Source organism: Haliotis rufescens, unplaced genomic scaffold (assembly GCF_023055435.1).
Source record: "Haliotis rufescens isolate VD_foot unplaced genomic scaffold, xgHalRufe1.0.p SCAF_1, whole genome shotgun sequence".
In the NCBI taxonomy this organism is placed as follows: Eukaryota; Metazoa; Mollusca; class Gastropoda; order Lepetellida; family Haliotidae; genus Haliotis; species Haliotis rufescens.
The window spans coordinates 19,864,918-19,885,354 of NW_025963779.1; the positions used below are offsets into that span (position 1 = coordinate 19,864,918).

General features: G+C 40.3%; 1 protein-coding gene across 1 annotated transcript; it reads right to left on the reverse strand.

Moving 5' to 3' along the window:
* Positions 1–334: 334 nt before the first annotated feature.
* On the reverse strand, positions 335–19,666 carry LOC124113392. The gene is made up of 14 exons (XM_048392698.1): positions 19,544–19,666; positions 18,268–18,466; positions 17,552–17,614; positions 16,228–16,290; positions 15,421–15,464; positions 13,796–13,892; positions 12,866–12,974; positions 11,792–11,902; positions 8,057–8,152; positions 6,678–6,801; positions 4,987–5,125; positions 3,442–3,477; positions 2,900–2,942; positions 335–1,733 (listed from the first exon to the last, which is right to left on the reverse strand). Exons 1-14 carry the CDS (start codon positions 19,580–19,582, stop codon positions 1,685–1,687), a joined length of 1,212 nt encoding a protein of 403 aa, XP_048248655.1. The 5' UTR covers positions 19,583–19,666; the 3' UTR covers positions 335–1,684.
* Between the last annotated feature and the right edge of the window lie 771 nt (positions 19,667–20,437).

Consider the following 20,437-nt stretch of genomic DNA (forward strand, 5'->3'; position numbering starts at 1 on the left):
AAAATCTGTAGTATAGTTGTTCGGAATGCCCCATGTGATCTTTTAGAGGTTGCATGATTAGAAAACACATTTAGACTGTCACTTTCTGGTAAGGGGGTGGGGGGTGGGGGTGGCACAGGGGGCACATGGGCCCAGTCGTCTAAGGCGCTGCGATTCGCTGTCCCTTGGGCACGCCAGAAACCTATGATTGTGGGTTTGAATCCTGGTTCCCCTGATTATGTTTCTAGATTTGTCAGCATCAAACCCGTGCTCGTGGGTTTCACCGAAGTGGTAAACGTCTGAGACCTTAATCACTTTGAGCTTTCCTCCTGCATTAAGCTGACATGCCACGATCTAACTGGAATACTGTTGGAAGCGTGTTAAACCCAACTCACTCACTTTCTGGTAAGTGATGCTCTGATTGGTCGGATGAAAGGTCGTCCTGTGACCCATAATGGGACGACCTCAGATCTTTGTTGAGAAGTAGCAAGCGATTTTAATGTGATCGGGGCTCAGATTACATGACTCCACTAATTTAATGAAAGCCAATTTACTTACAAGAACACAATATCTGTCCTTTTTTCTTCAGAATATACATTTCTATATTTGAAACTTGATATTTTGGTATATAAATTCAAAGATTTGACTGAGATGGTTAACAAGAATAACTGCTGAGAGGTACGAAGGGGGACTAGATCCTTCCTATGAGGAAACAGTATCATTGTAGCCTAACAACTGCTGAGAGGTACGAAGGGGGACTAGATCCTTCCTATGAGGAAACAGTATCATTGAAGCCTAACAACTGCTGCCCTACCTCTATGTTGATAGGAGACTCTACCATCAGATAGTACAGTTTATGTTCTTTTTCATTTAACGAAAACAAAGATATGTTGTAACAAATCCATAACAAATAAAAATGAAATTTGGTCCCTTCAACAAATTTATGGCCATCATAGATGCCTGTCATGTAGCTGTAATATTGCTGATTGCAGCGTTAAACAACAAACAAACAAACAAACTTGCCCAGATCAGGGTAATTTTGATCACAATGACGTACAAAACTATCAACATCCCTTCCATGAACATTGTCATATGGAAACAGGATTGAATTATTTTTTAATACACCATCAAATGTCCCATGAAGACTTTAATTGCACTTTAACAATCTCTAATGACTTATTATCTCCAGACATATGATTGATAATAAATAAAAAAAGAGGTACCTTTTAGGTAATATTTGGAGGAAACATGTTTTATAAAATACATCGATTTATACTGTCATATCACAGCATCTTTCTCATGTCACACACACAGCACTACAAAGTATTCCCCCAGTGTGCTTACATTCAAGGTCCTCGCCGAGTTCCCAGATAGGGTTCTATGTCCTTCATTCAAACAAGCTATGCAGGACTGCCCGACATAGCTGGAGGTCTGCTGGATGCAGCCCACGGAACACTCACACACTCACTCACTCACTCACTCACCCTGCACTACAAGCAGACATTCACTAATCTCAGCACACTTTCCATCACAAAGAGATTCCATTCTTAAACCATCCTCAAATGCAAGACTCAGTCTGATTCTACCACATGCACTGGGGACTGGGAGCACACAGGTAAGCTATAGACTGCACACAGTGGGGCATGCACTACCAAGAGAGATGACTACCATGGGCAGTCCAGGATGTGGACACGGAACTCCTCCATCATGTGAGGAGCTGACATTTCTTCTTCTTTGGGCAGTAGCAGCAAGCCCTGCAACAGACAACACAGACATGACTCACAGCCTACAGGGGGTGAGGTGAAATAGGGTGAACGTCACATTCAACATTACTGCACTTATATAGCGACGTGCATGCACAGGTGGGTTTGTGTGTGGGTGTGGCTGCTTGTACTCCTCCCGACTTATGCAGGTTTTATAGTGCTAACCCACTGAGATACCATGCCAGAGCATACTGACTCTGACCCAACCAGTCCTTGTTTTATCCCTGTAATGTCGAGGGTCAGGCAAAGAGGAATGAAATACGGACATTTCGACAGTCCCGCTGCCTTCATCAGAACCATGTTTCACTGTATATGACAAAACAAACTATTATTCTTTAATTCATCCATTAATTTTTATCCACAATACCTTTGTTGACCCTGAAGATTCCGGGGTAGAATAGGTCTTCAGCAAAACATACTTGCCGTAAAAGGCGACTATGTTTGTCGTAAAAGGCGACTAACGGGATCGGGTGGTCAGGCTCACTGACTTGGTTGATACATGTCATCGATCCCAATTGCGTGGATCGATGCTCATTCTGTCAATCACTGGATTGTCTGGTCCAGACTCGATTATTTTACAGACCGCCGTCATATAGCTGGAATATTGCTGAGTGCGGTGTTAAACAACAAACCAAACCAACCAACCTTTATTTACCTCAAAAACATGAGTGAGTTTACATTCAGAAATTTTAACGATAATAATAATGAGATGTACCTTCCTCAATTCCCTCACAACTTCTAAGGACACGGGGACATGATGGACAGGTTAGGCCCGGTTCACTATGTTCAATTCTACAAAAACTAATATCAATGCATTATATTTTCTGAAGTAGATAGTTCTACACATTGAAACTTTATCCACAATTTGAAGACAGACCACAAAGAAATGTAAATCTAGGACTAACTGGCTGCCTGACTGTGGATAAATCAGCTTAACTTGAAAAACTCTTTCAACATGAAAGGTAGACCCCATGGCTCTGTATCAAGGAGCAATCAAGGATAATCCACAGAAATATGCAAAATACAACAGTTGGGAAAGGAAGGGAACACAAAATAACTTTCACAAATATCGTGTAGTAATTAAGCAGCCAACTATTGCCAGGTAAGAAGTTCACTGATCCTTGTTGCTGTTGTCTCTGGGAGGGATGGTGACTTACCAGGTTGGTTTGTGGTTGAGTACATGTGCACTGACTTCATGTCCTGCAAGTAAACAATGACAAAAATACCTTACACTTTTTACCATAGACTAACATCTAGTCGAGGAAATGAACATATTTTACAGAAACCTGATACTGCAGTAATCTAGACTTGCCATATATTATAGACTTGCATGGGCTGTATTCGATATATTTGTTTCAGGGACTATATGACAGACTACACGCTTATAAGATAAATTTCATGTTCGCCAAACATGTTGTGTTTATTAATCATCAGAGAGTGAATCTGCAAGACTTGAAGGAAGACATTAATTGTCTTTTCCAATACTAATGGAGATTGGGGCAGCCGGGTAGCCTAGTGACTAAAGCGTTCGCTTGTTATGCCGAAGACCCGAATTCGATTCCGATGGGTACAATGTGTGAAGCCAATTTCTGGTGTCCACCGCCGTGATATTGCTGGAATATTGCTAAAAGCAGCGTAAAACCATAATCACTCACTCACTCACTCACTAACTAATGGAAAATACTGCCACTAAACTTACCTTGATGGCAAATCTGAACACATGACTTGCAGATCCCTGTAAGATACAAACAGCCTGATTAGTGACATCACACAGATACATGTAGAATACTAAACGAGCTCCCGTGTAATACCAATTTTATAAAACGAGTGAATCCCACCTGTTGTACAGAGAACTGATGGTCAGCACCCTACAAGGGCTCATACAACCACCATCAAAACTAATACAGTTAATAATGGAACCCGTAGGTGAGTGAGTGAGTTGGGTTTAACGCCGCTTTTTTAACATTATTCCAGTTATATCACGGCGTGTAAGCTTAATGTGGGAATAAAGCCCGAAGTGATGCAGGTCTCTGACGTTTACCACTTCGGTGAAACCCACAAGCACGGGTATGGTGCTGACAAACCTAGAAACATAATTGTGGTGAACCGGGATTCGAACCCACAATCATAGGTTGCTGGCGTGTCCAGGGGACGCAACTCTGCACAGAGAATCGCGGCGCCTTAGACGACTGGGCTACCCGTGCCCCCATGGAACCCGTGAAGATCTGGGGTAGAATTGGTCTTCATCAACCCATGCTTGCCATAAGAGGCACTACGCTTGTCGCAAGAGGCAACTAACGGGATCAGGTGGTCAGGCTCGCTGACTTGGTTGATGCATGTCATTATATCCCAATTGCGTGGATCGATTCCCATAATGTCAATCACTGGATTGTCTGGTCCAGACTTGATTATTTACAGGCTGCCGTCATGTAGCTGGAATATTTCTGAGTGCTGTGTTAAACAACACACAAACTAACAAACATTTCATAATGGCCACTATGCAATAACATTTCTAGGGTGTGGTAGTCTAGTGGGTAAAGTGGTGGCTCCTTATGCTGAAGGCCTGGGTTTTAATCCCCACATGGGCACAATGCTTGAAGCCCATTTCTGGTGTCCCCTGCGGTGATATTGCTTGATTATTGTTAACAGCGGTGTTGCGCTATACTGACTTGGTTGGTGATACAGTGGTCCCTCGCTACAACGCTACCAATGGGGTCCAAATAATTGGTGGGCGTTATAGACGATGAGCCGTTTAACCGTGGCCGAGGCGGGGGAGCGCGCTCGGCAAATCTCAAATCATCAATATGTGTTTATCTCACGTCACGTCAAAATAGTATATATTTTTATGGACCTAGATCTACCTGTAATATCATTCATTTATTAAATCTGTCACATTTCACAATGTCTGAAATACGTATTCGATTTCAATTTATCATTTTTTATCGATAAATTAAAAAATTATTCACTAGGCCCTATTTCCCGCAATGTTATTGAAAATAAAATTCTCGGACACACATTTCGACAACGGGTCCGCATCGAACATGTCAAAGAGCAAAATAAAGACGTTTTAAGCAAATCTTTAAATATAATATACAAAGTGATAAATAAAATCAACAAAAATATATCTAAAAGTAATCAAACTTACATCTAAGTTATTATTTCCATCGTTTCGTGCGATCGCGTGTAATGTAGCAAAAGCGAGGGATCACTGTATAGTCAATGATGTGGTTTGCAGGACACTTACAGTTGAATCCACAGTTTTTACATGAGAAGTAGTCGACCGGGTGGGGCCCCTGTTCCTTGTACTTCTGGACGAAGCAGATCTTGGGCAGGTCACTCTCACACTTGAAGCAGCCCTTTACCACGATCTGGCTGCCGGGTTTCTGCAGTTAAAGTCAAACCTTGTTCACTCAAAACATTAAACTATGGACAGTCAGTGTGTCTCAGATACAGCTCAACTACAACTCAATACATCTCTCATTGTCCCAAGGGTTTTAAATAACAAATTCGCACTGACGTAATACCCATAACATGTTCCATGTGCCATATTTCAACCCTTGGAAAGAATAAATACCTACACCAGAGAAGTGAGCTTGTAATAAAGAAGTTGTTCATTCATTCATTCATTCATTCATTCATTCATTTCTTATATGAGATATCAACATTTTGTACATCCTTTTTAAAGATGTCAATAAAGTGTACATGCTTTAAAAATATTTTCCCATATTTTAATAATGATGACTCCCTGAATACAATCCGACCTCGGCAATGTCGGACAAGCCCATTTTATGCACAGGTGTGTATTTCCTGCACATTCTCACAATCCTCACGTCAATTACCTGTACCTTTCCTCCCAATACTGATGTCATATCTCTCCCTCTTTTGGATGCGATTGTTCGGCGATCGCGTTTATCTGCGTTTCCCAGCTACATATATGGAAAACAACTCGCTGGACACTTCCCTCTCAAAAATAACGTTGTCTGATTTATGACATCATCAAGTTGCGAGCACATGTTCGAATCTCCAGAAATGACATCATGATAGAACAATGTTTGATCGTGAAAAAAAACATGCTTTGTTCTTCATTGTTTTTTGCAATTTATTGCATAGCTATCATCATGATCATATATTCACGGATAGTGATTTATACATGGAATTTATGTATAACATTTTATAATGTATAAGAGGGTCTGTATTTGTAGCAGGAGATACACGTATAATAAAAATAAAGAGATGTCCGATTGGGAATAGTTTGACTGTAGCCCTGGACAAATTGTATTTAGATACATGTATAAAACAATCTGGTCATGCATACACTGAAGTAGACTGAAGTTTTATCGTTTTTCAAACATATAAAAGTCAGAAGGAATGGTGCATAGTCATAACGAAATACGAACATTAGTGTAACCATATAGTTCTAGATAATTTAACATAGACTTAACATGGTACCCGAGTTACCCGTCCCAGCCCTAACAAGCACACAAACTCTTACTGCCACCATGATCATAACACCAGATGCACAGTACAGCAATGGGCATGAAAAGGGAAGTAACTGTGCAGTATATTGGATCCTCTCATTTTCAGTATTGCAGCATTGCATTAGCAAGGTCATGTGTTCAAGACACAGAATATTTACAGATTTATTTTTTTTTAAAGGCAAAAAAGGGAGTATGGTTTTACGCTGCTTTTAGCAATATTCAAGCAATATCGCGGCAGGGGACACCAGAAATGGGCTTCACACATTGTACCCATGTCAGGAATCGAACCCGGGTCTTCGGCATGACGAGCGAACGCCTTAACCACTAGCCTACCCGACCTCCCAAATGAAACTAAAACTAAAACATGCATCTGACTTAATGAAGAAGCAGCGGTGCCTGAGAATCAAGACTACTTGTTTTTTAGCCTATGCCATGCAGGGGAAGGGGTGAAGCTCACCATGCTGTACTGCAGAACCGGTCGGGAGTGCCAGGTCAGCAGGTGGATGTCCGGGAAGGACTCGATACAGTCAGGGTTGTCAAGGACCTTCTGAAGGTCACATCTGTTGTCACCGGACAAGGGACTGAAACAGGCGATATAGGTTGCTGAATACAGGCACTCTTCATCATGATTTATCTTGCTTACAATATGAAAACTGTCCTGCAGAAGATTCTCTTATCGTAGTTGGTCATGTGTTTGGTACAGACATAACTTAATTGTGGCAGATTGAGATGTGTGTATAATCAGGAAAAGTGACAAAAGCCAGGAGATTCTATCCTTGATTCTTCATGAACTCATTAACATGTGTCCTTCATACTAATGTTGGAGATTATTCAAGTGTTTCTGGCAAAGCTAATTTATCTCTGGTAATATCTTCCTATTGTTCAAGGCACACAGCGATTTATCTCAGATTCCAAACAAGGCACACAGCGATTTATCTAAGATTCCAAACAAGGCACACTGCGATTTATCTAAGATTCCAAACTAGGCACATAGTGATATTGTTCAAAATTTGATATTTTTAATGTTCTTATTTTTGTAAATTCTGATGTATTGGGAATTTTTAAATCAAACTGGGAAATTATACTGTAAACTTGGGACCAAATGTCAGCCTCTGAGCAGGTCTAGATAAATCCCTGGGCACATATAGAGCCAAGATTACTCTGTTGACTCTAGAAACTAAACCTAACAAATACAACACTTGTACATACCATCATGAAACAGTGTGTTTCAAATAATTTTCATACCGTAAAATTTTCAAATACAAGTATTGCCTTATGTTCATATATATCACACTATTTACCCCACCAGGGTCGCCTCACACCCCCATCTGATGAGAGGGTCCCCCATACTCAACACACTCACCCCACCAGGTATACTCTTCCCTCACACCCCCATCTGATGAGAGGGTCCCCCCATACTCCACACACTCACCCCACCAGGTATACTCTTCCCTCACACCCCCATCTGATGAGAGGGTCCCCCCATACTCCCCACACTCACCCCACCAGGTATACTCTTCCCTCACACCCCCATCTGATGAGAGGGTCCCCCCATACTCCCCACACTCACCCCACCAGGTATACTCTTCCCTCACACCCCCATCTGATGAGAGGGTCCCCCCATACTCCCCACACTCACCCCACCAGGTATACTGTTCCCTCACACCCCCATCTGATGAGAGGGTCCCCCATACTCCCCACACTCACCCCACCAGGTATACTGTTCCCTCACACCCCCATCTGATGAGAGGGTCCCCCATACTCCCCACACTCACCCCACCAGGTATACCCCAATCCCACACCCCATCTGATGACAGAGTCACCCCACACACTCACCCCACCAGGTATACTCTTCCCTCACACCCCCATCTGATGAGAGGGTCCCCTCGGAGGTTCAGTGTCTTCTCTATGACAGTCTGTATGTGGGTGATGCTGGAACAGTTGACAGAAGCATCAACATAAGTATCTACCAGAATATCATCAGTCAATCCAATTTCAGTGTTATCATGTCATACAGTAATAATTGTCCCAATTGTGTTTGTAATGTTTTACAAAAGCCTAATGATGCCACTTTGGAAGCATATATATTTTTTTTAAACAGAAAATTCTTCTTATTTCATTTATTTGTTTGTATTCTCAAAATTTCTAGTTTATTCTCGTTACTATGATCATTTTCTCATAATTTCAATTATTTTCTCGTTATTTAAAAAACCCCGAAATTTCAATTTTTTCTCGTTACTTCGATTATTTTCTCATTATTGCAAGTTTATTTAAAAAACTTGAAATTTGTACTTCAATTAAGTACTCGTTATTTCATTTATTTTCTTGCTGCTTTGAGTTTTTCTTGGTACTTTGACTATTTTCTCGTAATATGAATTATTTTCTCAATTTCGAGGTTTTTCTCCTTACGAGAAAGTAAGAAGCAAAAAATGGTAATTTCGAGAAATGAATTGAAAAAGCAAGAAAAAAATGGAAATTTTGTGTTTTTGAAATAAACAAGAAATTACAACAACAAAATTGAAATTACGAGAAAATAATCAAAGTAACGAGAAAACAAGCATGAAATACTCACATCCCCCGCCAGTATGACATGTCGGGTGTGTGCAATGCATTAGCTCCTGTGAACTATGTTCACTGGGCCTTTTTGTAAATGGCCTAATTGCAGCACTAAAAAAAAGTTATTACTGGTGTTGTTTTTCCATCTGTAGTTTATGATAGAATATGTTACTGAATTTGTCATGAGTAAGGATGAGACATATGGACGAACAACTTCTTTATTACAGTGAGTGAGTAAGTTGGGTTTAACGCCGCTTTTAACAGTATTCCAGTCATATCACGGCATTCTTTATTACAATTAGGAGCGATGGTTTCGCATTATCAGTGGTTCGAGAAGGGAGCTAACTCCGTTTGCCTAATCGAAAGTTCGAGGTGGGCCCACATTCGAAACTAAACGCACTTGTTGTTGAGAATATGTACTATGTAAACAAACACGCATTATGAACTGCTATTTTGTCTATTTAAAATAAGTATTATGACTTATAATTGGATTAGAATGTACAAATGCGATGACAATACAGCAGAACTCACTTCTACGAACATCGCCAAACTAGGTCGTGGGGTCATTAATATTCATGAGTTATTCCTTTCATAGAACAAGTTCTCGGAAAGGTTTAAGGCTTGTATCATGACTGTCATGTCCGAGATCAAATCAAGTGTAGACATATTTCCAGTGGCAAACTTATGATTAGATTGATGTGTTATACTGGAAAAAGTAGAATGAGTGGTATTGCCTCTGTAAATTTAATTTGAAGTAGATCTAAGTTTCTTGCTTTGTAACTATTTTTGCAAAACTAGTGTGGTCAGCTATGATGATGTTATTCAAACTTCAAAGACTTTCTGTGCATTTATAAAGATATTTCCCATCAATATTACAAAATGAGAATAATATATAATGTCACATACCCATGCAAAGTAATGACAAATGTGAGCTCACTAGCCTAAATGACTTAGTCAACCCAATGAAGCCAAGTGATTTACAAATGTGGGCCCACCTGTTTCGATCACCATATATGACGGGAACAATGTGGGCCCACATTTTAGAAAATGGTTATCAACATTTAAGTAGAATTTCGCGATTAATAAATGTGGTCCCTCCTGTTGCAATCAATATGACGGAAGAACGTCTGCCCACATTTAGGAATTGATTATCAACCGAACTAATTAAACAACGTAACGAAGCTAGGCGATATACAAATGTGGGCCCACTTGTTTCGATTACCATATATGACGGGAAAAATGTGGGCCTACATTATAGAAAATGGTTATCAGCACTAAACCAATCTAAGATGATGTACGGATGGAAACATAAATATATAATGCATTCAAACATTTAATTAAGATACGTTTTACCCTAGGGATAAGCTGGGCATTTAATAGCTGGACCAACAACGTTCAGCTTGACTGACGCCATTTCTCGCAAATACGAAAACAACGGAGATAGCTCCCGTTTGAAATTAGAGTGACCTCCCTTTCCCAATATGAACCACTGATAATGCGGTTTCTCCGTAGGTTCTAACACCATTATCAAGCAAGTGAAGTACAGAGTATGGTTGACAAGAATATATATTGTTTATACAGTTGAGTAGGTTTAAGATCAGTTACACTGTTTTATTTGTAATGAGTTGTGTTTCTGTATGAAGTTAGTCAGTGAATGTAACAACCATGTCCATGACACTTTTGGAGGAACATACAGTCAAGCAATGCAGAACTTACCAACAAGAAAGGAAATGTTGTTCAATACTGTGAGATGACATTATGTGCCAAGTATGGTGAAGAAATATGGTACGGTTTTCAAGATCTGCTCCGGAAAAGAGGACTACCGCCATTTTCAGTCTAAATCAAAGTTGTTGCCATGGAAACTCGAAAGATAACTTTTTTAAAAATCCCAAACTATCAAAAGGCACCAGTTCACCACTAGATCTATCTATGTGTCAAGTTTGGTAAAGAAATATAGTACGGTTTTTCAAGATCTGCCCCGGAAACGAGGGCTACCGCCATTTTCAGTCTAAATCAAAGTCATTGCCATGGAAACTCGAAAAATAACTTTTTTTTAAATCCCAAACTATCAAAAGGCACCAGTTCACCACAAGATCTATCTGTGTGCCAAGTATGGTGAAGAAATATGGTACGGTTTTCAAGATCTGCTCCGTAAAACAAGGACTACCGCCATTTTCAGTCTAAATCAAAGTCGTTGCTATGGAAACTCGAAAAATTATTTTTTTTGAAAATACCAAACTATCAAAAGGCACCAGTTCACCACTAGATCTATCTATGTGCCAAGTTTGGTGAATAAATATGGTACGGTTTTCAAGATCTGCTCCGGAAACGAGGACTACCGCCATTTTCAGTCTAAATCAAACTCGTTGCCATGGAAACTCGAAAAATAATTTTTTTGGAAATCCCAAACTATCAAAAGGCACCAGTTCACCACAAGATCTATCTATGTGTCAAGTTTGGTGAATATATATTGTCGGGTTTTCAAGATCTACCCCGGAAACGAGGACTACCGCCATTTTCAGTCTAAAGCAAAGTCGTTGCCATGGAAACTCGAAAAATAACTTTTTTTAAAATCCCAAACTATCAAAAGGCACCAGTTCACCACTAGATCTATCTATGTGCCAAGTTTGTTGAAGAAATATGGTACGGTTTTCAAGATCTGCTCCGGAAACGAAATGTGACGGACGGACGGACGGACAGCCGGACGGAAGGACGGACGAACGGCACCCATACCTATATCCCCCTTCCACTTCGTGGCGGAGGATAATAATCAAAGTAAAGAGAAATTTTGATTTAAAAAAAACCAAATAAATGTTACCTAAGTGGCACCATTAGGCTTTCGTAGGATAAAACATTTTTCCCTCAAAATTGTAAATTAAAACAAATAAAAACTAAATAAAACATGCCATTGATCTATAATATCGGTATTCTGAACAATGTTACAACAACATCTTGATCAACCTGGCAAAGAATCATACTCATTGTAGATTGTTCAATGTGTGAGAAGTGACTCACTCGTCAGAAGCCTTGATGGTAACGTCTGGAATGTGCAGGTTCTTGTCTATGACGTACACAGACACCTTCACCGGAAGTATCTCCAACATGGGGATGTGGTTGGTCAGATATCTGAAGAAAACATAGAGTGAGTGAGTGAGTATGGTTTTACGCCGCTTTTAGCAATATTCCAGCAATATCACAGCAGGGGACACCAGAAATGGGCTTCACACAATGTACCCATGTCGGGAATCCAGGTCTTCAGCATGATGAGCGAAGGCTTTAACCACTAGGCTACCAGACCGCCCCTAGAAAACATAGAGCTAGTGTCAGAACAACAGACTGCTGCCTTCTTCCCACTACCTGGGCTGTGTCACACTATGTGGAAAGTACACACATAATGATCACATCACTACATAGCCCTGCTTTCATCTTACAGTCAGACAGGGGTAGCCTTGTGGTTAAAGCATTCACCCATCACACTGAATGCCTGGGTTTGATTCCCAACATGAGGGGCAATGTTGAAGTTCATTTTCCTTGTCCCCTGCAGGGAGGTGAATGGTATATTGTTGGAATTAGTGTAAAACCATACTCACTTTTACTTTCAATTATTGTGCTGCTTTATGATAAAGTTTCCATCTAAGAGATATATATGTAATACAGTTTCTTGTATTTTCTAACAAGTGGTGATGGTTATGACATCAGGTAACTTAGGCTTAACTAAAAATCTTCTGTAGTTCTAATGACAAGGATTATCTTATAATGGATAGGGTTATCGATGTGGTAAGTCTGATAAACTTGGCATCACGATTTTGTTGTTTTGTTTAACTTTAAGTAGGTTTCAAAAGACCACATCTATAAAACAGTAATATAAGGTTTGACTCCAAAGCCTGAATGACGTCAACTTGAATCTACACCAGTGGATCCAGAAGGAGGGGCAAGGGAGAGAACCATGTGTTCTTCTTCACTGTGTTACTGGGTTACCTCCCTTTTCACACTCCTGGATACACCTCAACCTGTAAATAAAGCAGGAATTGGTGGAAACCTATCAATAGATAAAATGCACTCTGATGACTATCTGGCTGGGAGTCTGACCTGTCGTAGGCGTCTGCCACTTGGTCCATGCATCGCTCTAGCTGATCTGTGAGCGCATCCTTCTGTGACGTCAGCCGCGACTCCATCTCCGCGGTCTGGAGCTGCACCTCTGCAATTGACACACATCTTATTGAGTGAATGTTCTCAGCACTGTTGTCCAAGTACTTCTGTGTTGGTGGAAATGAACAAACCAGTGACTGCCAGCATGACCAACGATCGACGTCATCTGGGCACAAATCAGCCGAGTCACGGAGCCTGACCACCCAATCCTCTTTAGATGACATACTGCTGACCTATTCTAGAACTACTATGGTGTTATACAGCTTAGAGGAAGCATTCTTGTGAACATTCTTGTGAACTATCAAGTGATGTCAAGTGTCAGTGCTGATAGAGTACTCTTAAAAAGAGCATGCTTTGAAAGAATCACGTTTTGTATTTACTATTTTAATATATACTACACGTTTGTTTGTTATTTAACGCCACACTCAGCAATATTCCAGCTATATGACGGCAGTCTGTAAATAATTGAGTCTGGACCAGACAATCCACTGACTGACATCATGAGCATCGATCCATGCAATTGGGATACGATGACATGCATCAACCAAGTCAGCGAGCCTGACCACCCGATCCTATTAGTCGCCTCTTATGACAAGCATAGTCGCCTTTTACAGCAAGCATGGGTTGCTGAGGACCTGTTCTGACCCGGATCTTCACGGGTCAAATATTAATGTTTTCAAATTGCAGATGTTATTGACATTTCCATATATTGAAATTTGAAAATTTGAAAACACTTCATCATGATAATGTTAGTTTCCTCAATACTGTCAAGAACACACTGCCAAGCATTCATACAGCAATCATTATAATAATGTTAGTCTCCCCTCCTGCCATGGGCTACAGACTACCAGTCAGTTAGATATGCCCCACCTGTAGGCGAGAGTCCATCGAACATCAGCGTCTGCAGCGCCCTCTCCGTGTCCCTCTCCAACATCTGCATGCGTTGTGTGAACTCCAGGCGCAGACTCTGCAACATGAGTAAGTGAATGAGTGAGTGAGTTGGGCTTAATGCCTGTTTTAACATTATTCCAGTTATATCGGTGTGTCAGCTTAATGTGGGAGGAGAGCCCGAAGTGATGCAGGTTTCATCTGCAACATGAGGCCAGGTCAGTGCATACAGGTCAGACAGGAGATGTCTGTGCAAGACAGCAAGACACGGCCATGTTGAAAGACTTGTAGACACATCGTTCACACTTAGTGGTTAAAGTGTTCGCTCATCCCGGCGAAGTCCCAGGTTCAATTCCCCACACGGGTACAATGTCTGAAGCCAATTCCTGGTGTCCCCCGTGATATTGCTGGAATATTGCTAAGCTGCGTAAAACCATACTGGCTTGCTTGCTTTAATGGCCAGGGGGCTAACAGGCATACATGCGGGGTGTCCATTACTTTCCCATGGGGGTCCTAGGTCTTGACTTGTGGCACGCTTCACTTGATTTCCAGGAATTCTACTAATGTAATATCACTGCACATGCTCAGAAGCCTTAAGATTATTATCATGTTTTTTGAGAGTGAAGAAAATCCAGTGACATCTAGAACTACTCCTTACCAAACAATAAATGTCACTCAAACATCATTATACATGCAATCTACAATGTTGATGAATTTAGTGAATCAAACAACCATACCTTTTCTGCATCCCACAGGCCTCGCAATGTATTCTGTGTGTGGCCATTATCAGTTATAAGATGCACCATTTTGCATCCAGTAAGTCCCTGTACACATATATCCTAGAGCCCCACCCAATTCATACACTGGTACACAACTTGACCTATTGAGCTCCTGCTACTATTGCCTATTATATTGTAGGTGTCTTTCTATCTTGTAATAATCTCTTGGGAGGTTTTACTTTTTCCTAGTAAAGACCTCATCCTGGGTATGAGGTTTTACTTTTTCCTAGTAAGACCTGATGTTTTTGATTAGCAGATGGAATTTGGCCTTAGTGTTTCAAAAGTTCAAAGTTCTAAAATCAAAGACAAGAAATGATTTTTTTTTATTATGGATGACAGGAACCGAACATGCAACCACACATATCGCGTTGAGTTTTGTAACAAATTGTTTTTACACTGAGCCATCGGGGCAGGGAATGAGAGAATGTTCAATTTTAGATGTCATGACTTAGTTTTGTCTATGCTGCACGTTTTTTCTCTTGCAGGCTTTGATCACATTCCTTTTATACTGCGACACACTGTATTGTTTCACTATAACATATCTCAATGTTTTCTTATTTTTTCTGTTATTTCTTGCATTTAAACGGTTTATAAGTGAGATAAAGCACCGCTCCTCGGTTATGGATGAGTAAGTAAGACCTCGGCAATCAGGTATCAGCAATGTAATACTTCGGAGCAATACCTGATTGCCTAGGTCTTACTTCCTCGACCATAACCAGGGAGCCGTGCTTTATCCTTCACACAAAGTCCTTTCAACACACGACACAGGTGAACACACGACACAGGTGTTCACACGTCACAGGAGCAGGCGACACCTGACTTTCTCACCTGGAAGTACTTTTCATGTGATGTCAGACTCTGTCGTAAATGCTCTGCAAGGAAACAACCCCAGTATCAGGAGTGTAGTGACAGTGGCATGCAACGTTCTGTACATTCAACACCTTGTTCCTTAATAGCCCCAGTAATGTGTGTGTACTAAAAAATAATAGTCTTGGTTCTCAGGCACTGCCCGCATCATCATCATCACGTTTCGTTATTATTTCCATTTTCGGAAAACAAAAATCTTTATATAGTCCGCATCTTGAACACACGACCCCAGCAGTTAAATGCTACAATATTTAAGAAGAATATGATTTTGCAAAAAATATTGTAGACAAAATTTGGTTACATACTAGTTTGAACCAAAAAAAACAAAAACACCGAACGCCCGCCCGCACTATATTTTCAAAAGCTATTGCCTGAGAGCCAATTCTTTTATTTTTTAAGCCTCATATCAGTCAGTTAAGCAGTCACAACATGTATTCCATTCAAAGATTCTAAACAACTATGACTTGAGAAATGTACTGAGACTGCTTTGTCAGCAGTTTATGAGGTGCAATCCAGCTTCATGGTCACACACGGTTTTCACACTGCCCAGGCGACATTTTCATTAATGAACTTAAATCTACTAAATATCTGTTTGGTTTGGTTCAATGCATTCCCTTTGATGAGGCAACATGCTCCCAGCAGGACAAGCTTGGAGTTTGCGTGTAGTGTATCGTGTATCGTGTATCGCATCACAACCTTATTATGGAGATATGTATCACATCATCACAAAGTTTCTTGTTAGAGCTCTACTTATACACCATGACTTACTCTTCAACACTTCTTCTACTGGTGAGAACTTGCGATCACTGAAGTCACTGGAGGACTTGGTAGCTATAAAAATATAAAAAACAGGTTTCCAAGATGAGAAATACATGCAAAATAATGCAGAAGTACAATGAACCCAGCTCTTCTTCCCACTATTACTAACGGAGTCTGTCATACTAACTAGCCTGCTTGGTATCTTGACACCTGTGAAGATCTGGGGTAAAACAGGTCTTCAGCAACCCATGCTTGCTGTAAAAGGTGACTATACTTGTCGTAAGAGGCGACTAACGGGATCAGCAGGTCAGGTTCGCCGACTTGGTTGATGCATGTCATCGTATCCCAATTGCGTGGATCGATGCTCATGATGTCAATCACTGGATTGTCTGGTCCAGACTCGATTATTTACAGACTGACTTCATATAGCTCTAATATTGCTGAGTGCAGCATTAAACCAACAAATCTTGGTATCTGGAACTCTGTGATGGTACTTGGGAGACATATTGTGCCTCAAGTCTAGCCAACAGTTTGAAGATTTTAACTGGATTAGATTTAGTAAGCAATAAATTTCACAATGCACACAAGTAACAACCCAATCCTAAGGTGAGGGGGAAAGCAAGGCGGTGATGAGACTTGGGGAGCACATTGACACAGAGACTGTAACTTGTGTAGAGTTGTCCCCCCTTGTTGTGAAGGCAAAGGAAGCTGTGGGTGGGGGACAATATCAAGACAAAACATTTTCTCAGGCAAACAACGGACATTGCTTCTCAGAGAATAATCACCATGACAACATAAATCTGGATGCATTACAAGGAAAGTAATTAGCGTGTAGTATAATTTTCTTTTGTTTCATGCCCGGTAAAATCCATCTTTTGTTTGCAGAGAGGAAAATGAGTGAGAGAGAATCTTGTTTACACCAGTCAACCAATTAATGTCTGCCTTCAATTTTCAAGTCTGGACCAAACAAGTGGCTGACAGCATGGTCAGAGGTCCACCAGGCTGTAACCAGGAAACATGCTACAGCCCCAATTACTCTACAGGCCGTCATTACAAGAATAACGGTGCTTGCTGACCTCCTTGATGTATGTTGTCATATCCAAATTGTGTAGATTGATGCTCATGATGTCAATCCCTGGATTGTCTGGTCCAGATCAGATTATTTACAGCCAGCCATCATATAGCTGGAATATTGCTGAGTGCAGCATTAAACAACAAACAAACAATATCCCAAACCATTAAATGCACCAGTTCACCACTAGACTGATCTGTAAAGCAAGTTTCATTTAGAAATATTCACTAATATAATAGTAATAAACTATTTCCAACATACCACTGTTGATGAGATTCTCAAAGTAGTTAGCCTCTGCCTTGGTTTTTTCAGCATCAACCTCACCTAAAATAATAATCACAAAGACAGGTTACAGATCAGCTAGAAATGTGTAACACTAACATGAAATGCTGACATGAATATATCCTAAATTAAGAAAGTCTTAAATAACATGTAATTTCTGTTCTGAATGTACTCGTAGTCACACTACAAAACATTGAACACTTGTCAGTACAAGTCACTAAAGCGTATATAACTTTTATTATATTTTCCTTTTATGTGTTTTATAATACTCTTCCTGTATATTTGATACAGTATTATATTGTCTTCTGAATAGGGCTGGGATGGGTAACTTGGGTAGGGTTGGTCCTGAGCAGGACCTGGGTATCCACAGGACTACCCGGACCCGTGGTTAGTCATGTGATATATGGTTTAATGACAAAAATAATAAAATTTGATGGTTACACTAGTACTATGTGCACATTCCTTCTAACTTTTAAATGTTTGAGTAAAGAAAAAGCTTCAGTCAACTTCAGTTGCACAATCAGATCGTTTTATACATATCTAAACACTTTTTGTACCCAACTTAAGACCTACAGCAGGTACACGGGTAGGGTCAGGCAATAGGGGGTCGTGTACCCGGGTAGTAAATTTGGACTCGTTCCAAGCCTACTTCTGAATTCCTAGTGAAACTAGTTACATCACAAGGTAGCTCTCACCTATAAGACTGTCGAACTGATGGTCCTTGATGAGCTGGATGGAGTTGACCGAGCTGTTGCAGCACGGGCAGTTATGGTTGCGGTCAACCCACTCCTGAATACACTTCCCACAATAGCGATGTCCACACACCGTCGTCATGGTGTCCGTCATGTTGTTCAGGCATATTGAACACTGGAAGTACTCCTCCAGGATAGAGATCTGAGAATAAAGTGGAACTACCATGAGAGGTGCATGGCCATGATGCCAGGAGTCCTCTCGCCGTTTTCAGGGCTGTCAGCTTTCTTCTTCAGCCACTCCTTGCCTTCATCCTTGGAAACTACATTAATTAACATGCCACAGTTTAACATGGATACCCCATTCAGACAGTATTCAGGCTCCAAGCAGACCAGTCCTTGTTTTATCACTTATGTCGAGTGCCAGGCAGGGAAACAACAAGTGTCATCTTTTGAGGTTGGTATGACGCAGTCAGGTATCAAACCACTGACCTCCCGCTCTCCAGGCAGATGATCTATCCACGGAGGTGTCCTACTGCTTGTCAGTGAGTGAGTGAGTTGGGTTTTAACGCCGTTTTTAACAGTATTCCAGTCATATCACGGCGTGTCAGCTTAATGTGGGAGGAAAGCCAGAAGTGATGCAGGTCTCAGACGTTTACCACTTCGGTGAAACCCACGAGCACGGGTATGGTGCTGACAAACCTAGAAACATAATCGGGACGAACCGGGATTCGGACCCACAATTATAGGTTTCTGGCATGGCCAAGGGACGCAACTCTGCACAGCGAATCGCGGCACCTTAGACGACTGGGCCATTCGTGCCCCCTCCTACTGCTTGTGAGTAACTTTAGGACAGTAGCCCTTGTCATCATACATTTATATGTATAGCACTGACTGTTATAGGTCTTTAACAACATATAGATCTAGTTGTAAGAATTTGAAATGTTGAACTGGCTGTTTCTCAAAATTATTTTCAATATTGACATTTTCACAGCTTTGTTTTAAGCTGTTTTGAGAGGAATACATCTAAGATGTCCTACTGTGGACGATGATACTGCTGTTCAGTGTTTTATCCCTTCTGGATATTGATCACTGTGGGTTTAGTAAAAGCAGAGACCATAACGCTATATGGTCTCTGGTAAAAGCTAGAAAGGAATTGCCTGAAATTCATGTGGAACCCACTCGAGGCCTTGTAATATCTCGTCGTATTTTCTATCATTTGTCTACCCATGGTATTCATTATTAAAGACTAGCAACTATCATGAAACAAGATTATACTTACAGGTATAACAAGAGGTAACTCTCCTGTCTTGTCAGTCATTCTGTGGGTGTTCGTGTTCTGCTATATCAACAGCTCAAACGTCGCATTTTGACACATTAGTACGAGTCTATTTTTAGAATGAAGGAACTACCGGTTAACATTAATTACCTCCCTTTGACCACTATAGGAACTGATAGAGGTTGCCATAAAATCAGTCTCTGAGATAGGATAATCATGTCATAAACAAATTATCACCCTTCTCGTCGCATATGTAAACCACAATGCTAATATTATATCTGTTGTTATATTTGATATCTTACTTTCACATTTCTTAAGCCAATATGTTTATATGCAGCAGACTAAAAATACAAAAGAAACATAGCTGTTGGTCTGCTTCAAATGAAACAATCATTGGAAAATCATAACATAAAAATTACTTTGAAAATTTGGTTAACAACTAAAAAAAATGTATTGACATTAGAAATTTATGTAAAAACTATTAGCACGATATTATTAAGAAGTTATGCATTTTTTCCTATTTTTCAATAAGCAGGAGTACCTGATAAATATAATATATAATGCTGTATCAGTTATTATTAGAGATGGAGGTTTGAAGTGTATCACAATATTTTATGATGCAAAAGGACATATTGCAATACGTATCACTATATATTGTATAATTCTAAATTTTCAATTCAGAAGCAGTTTGAAACACCATTGTATGAATTGAAGTTCATAAATTGAACATTACAAGATGCTGGAACAGTATTTTTACTAATTCAATAAATTCACACAAATGCAAGCTCCCGGTATTTGGCAAGTTCTTAACATTAAACACATGATAAAAATTGCTATTTGAAATAACCTGATATACGGAGCATTAAAAAATGATACAGTGGTCCCTCGACTTAACGC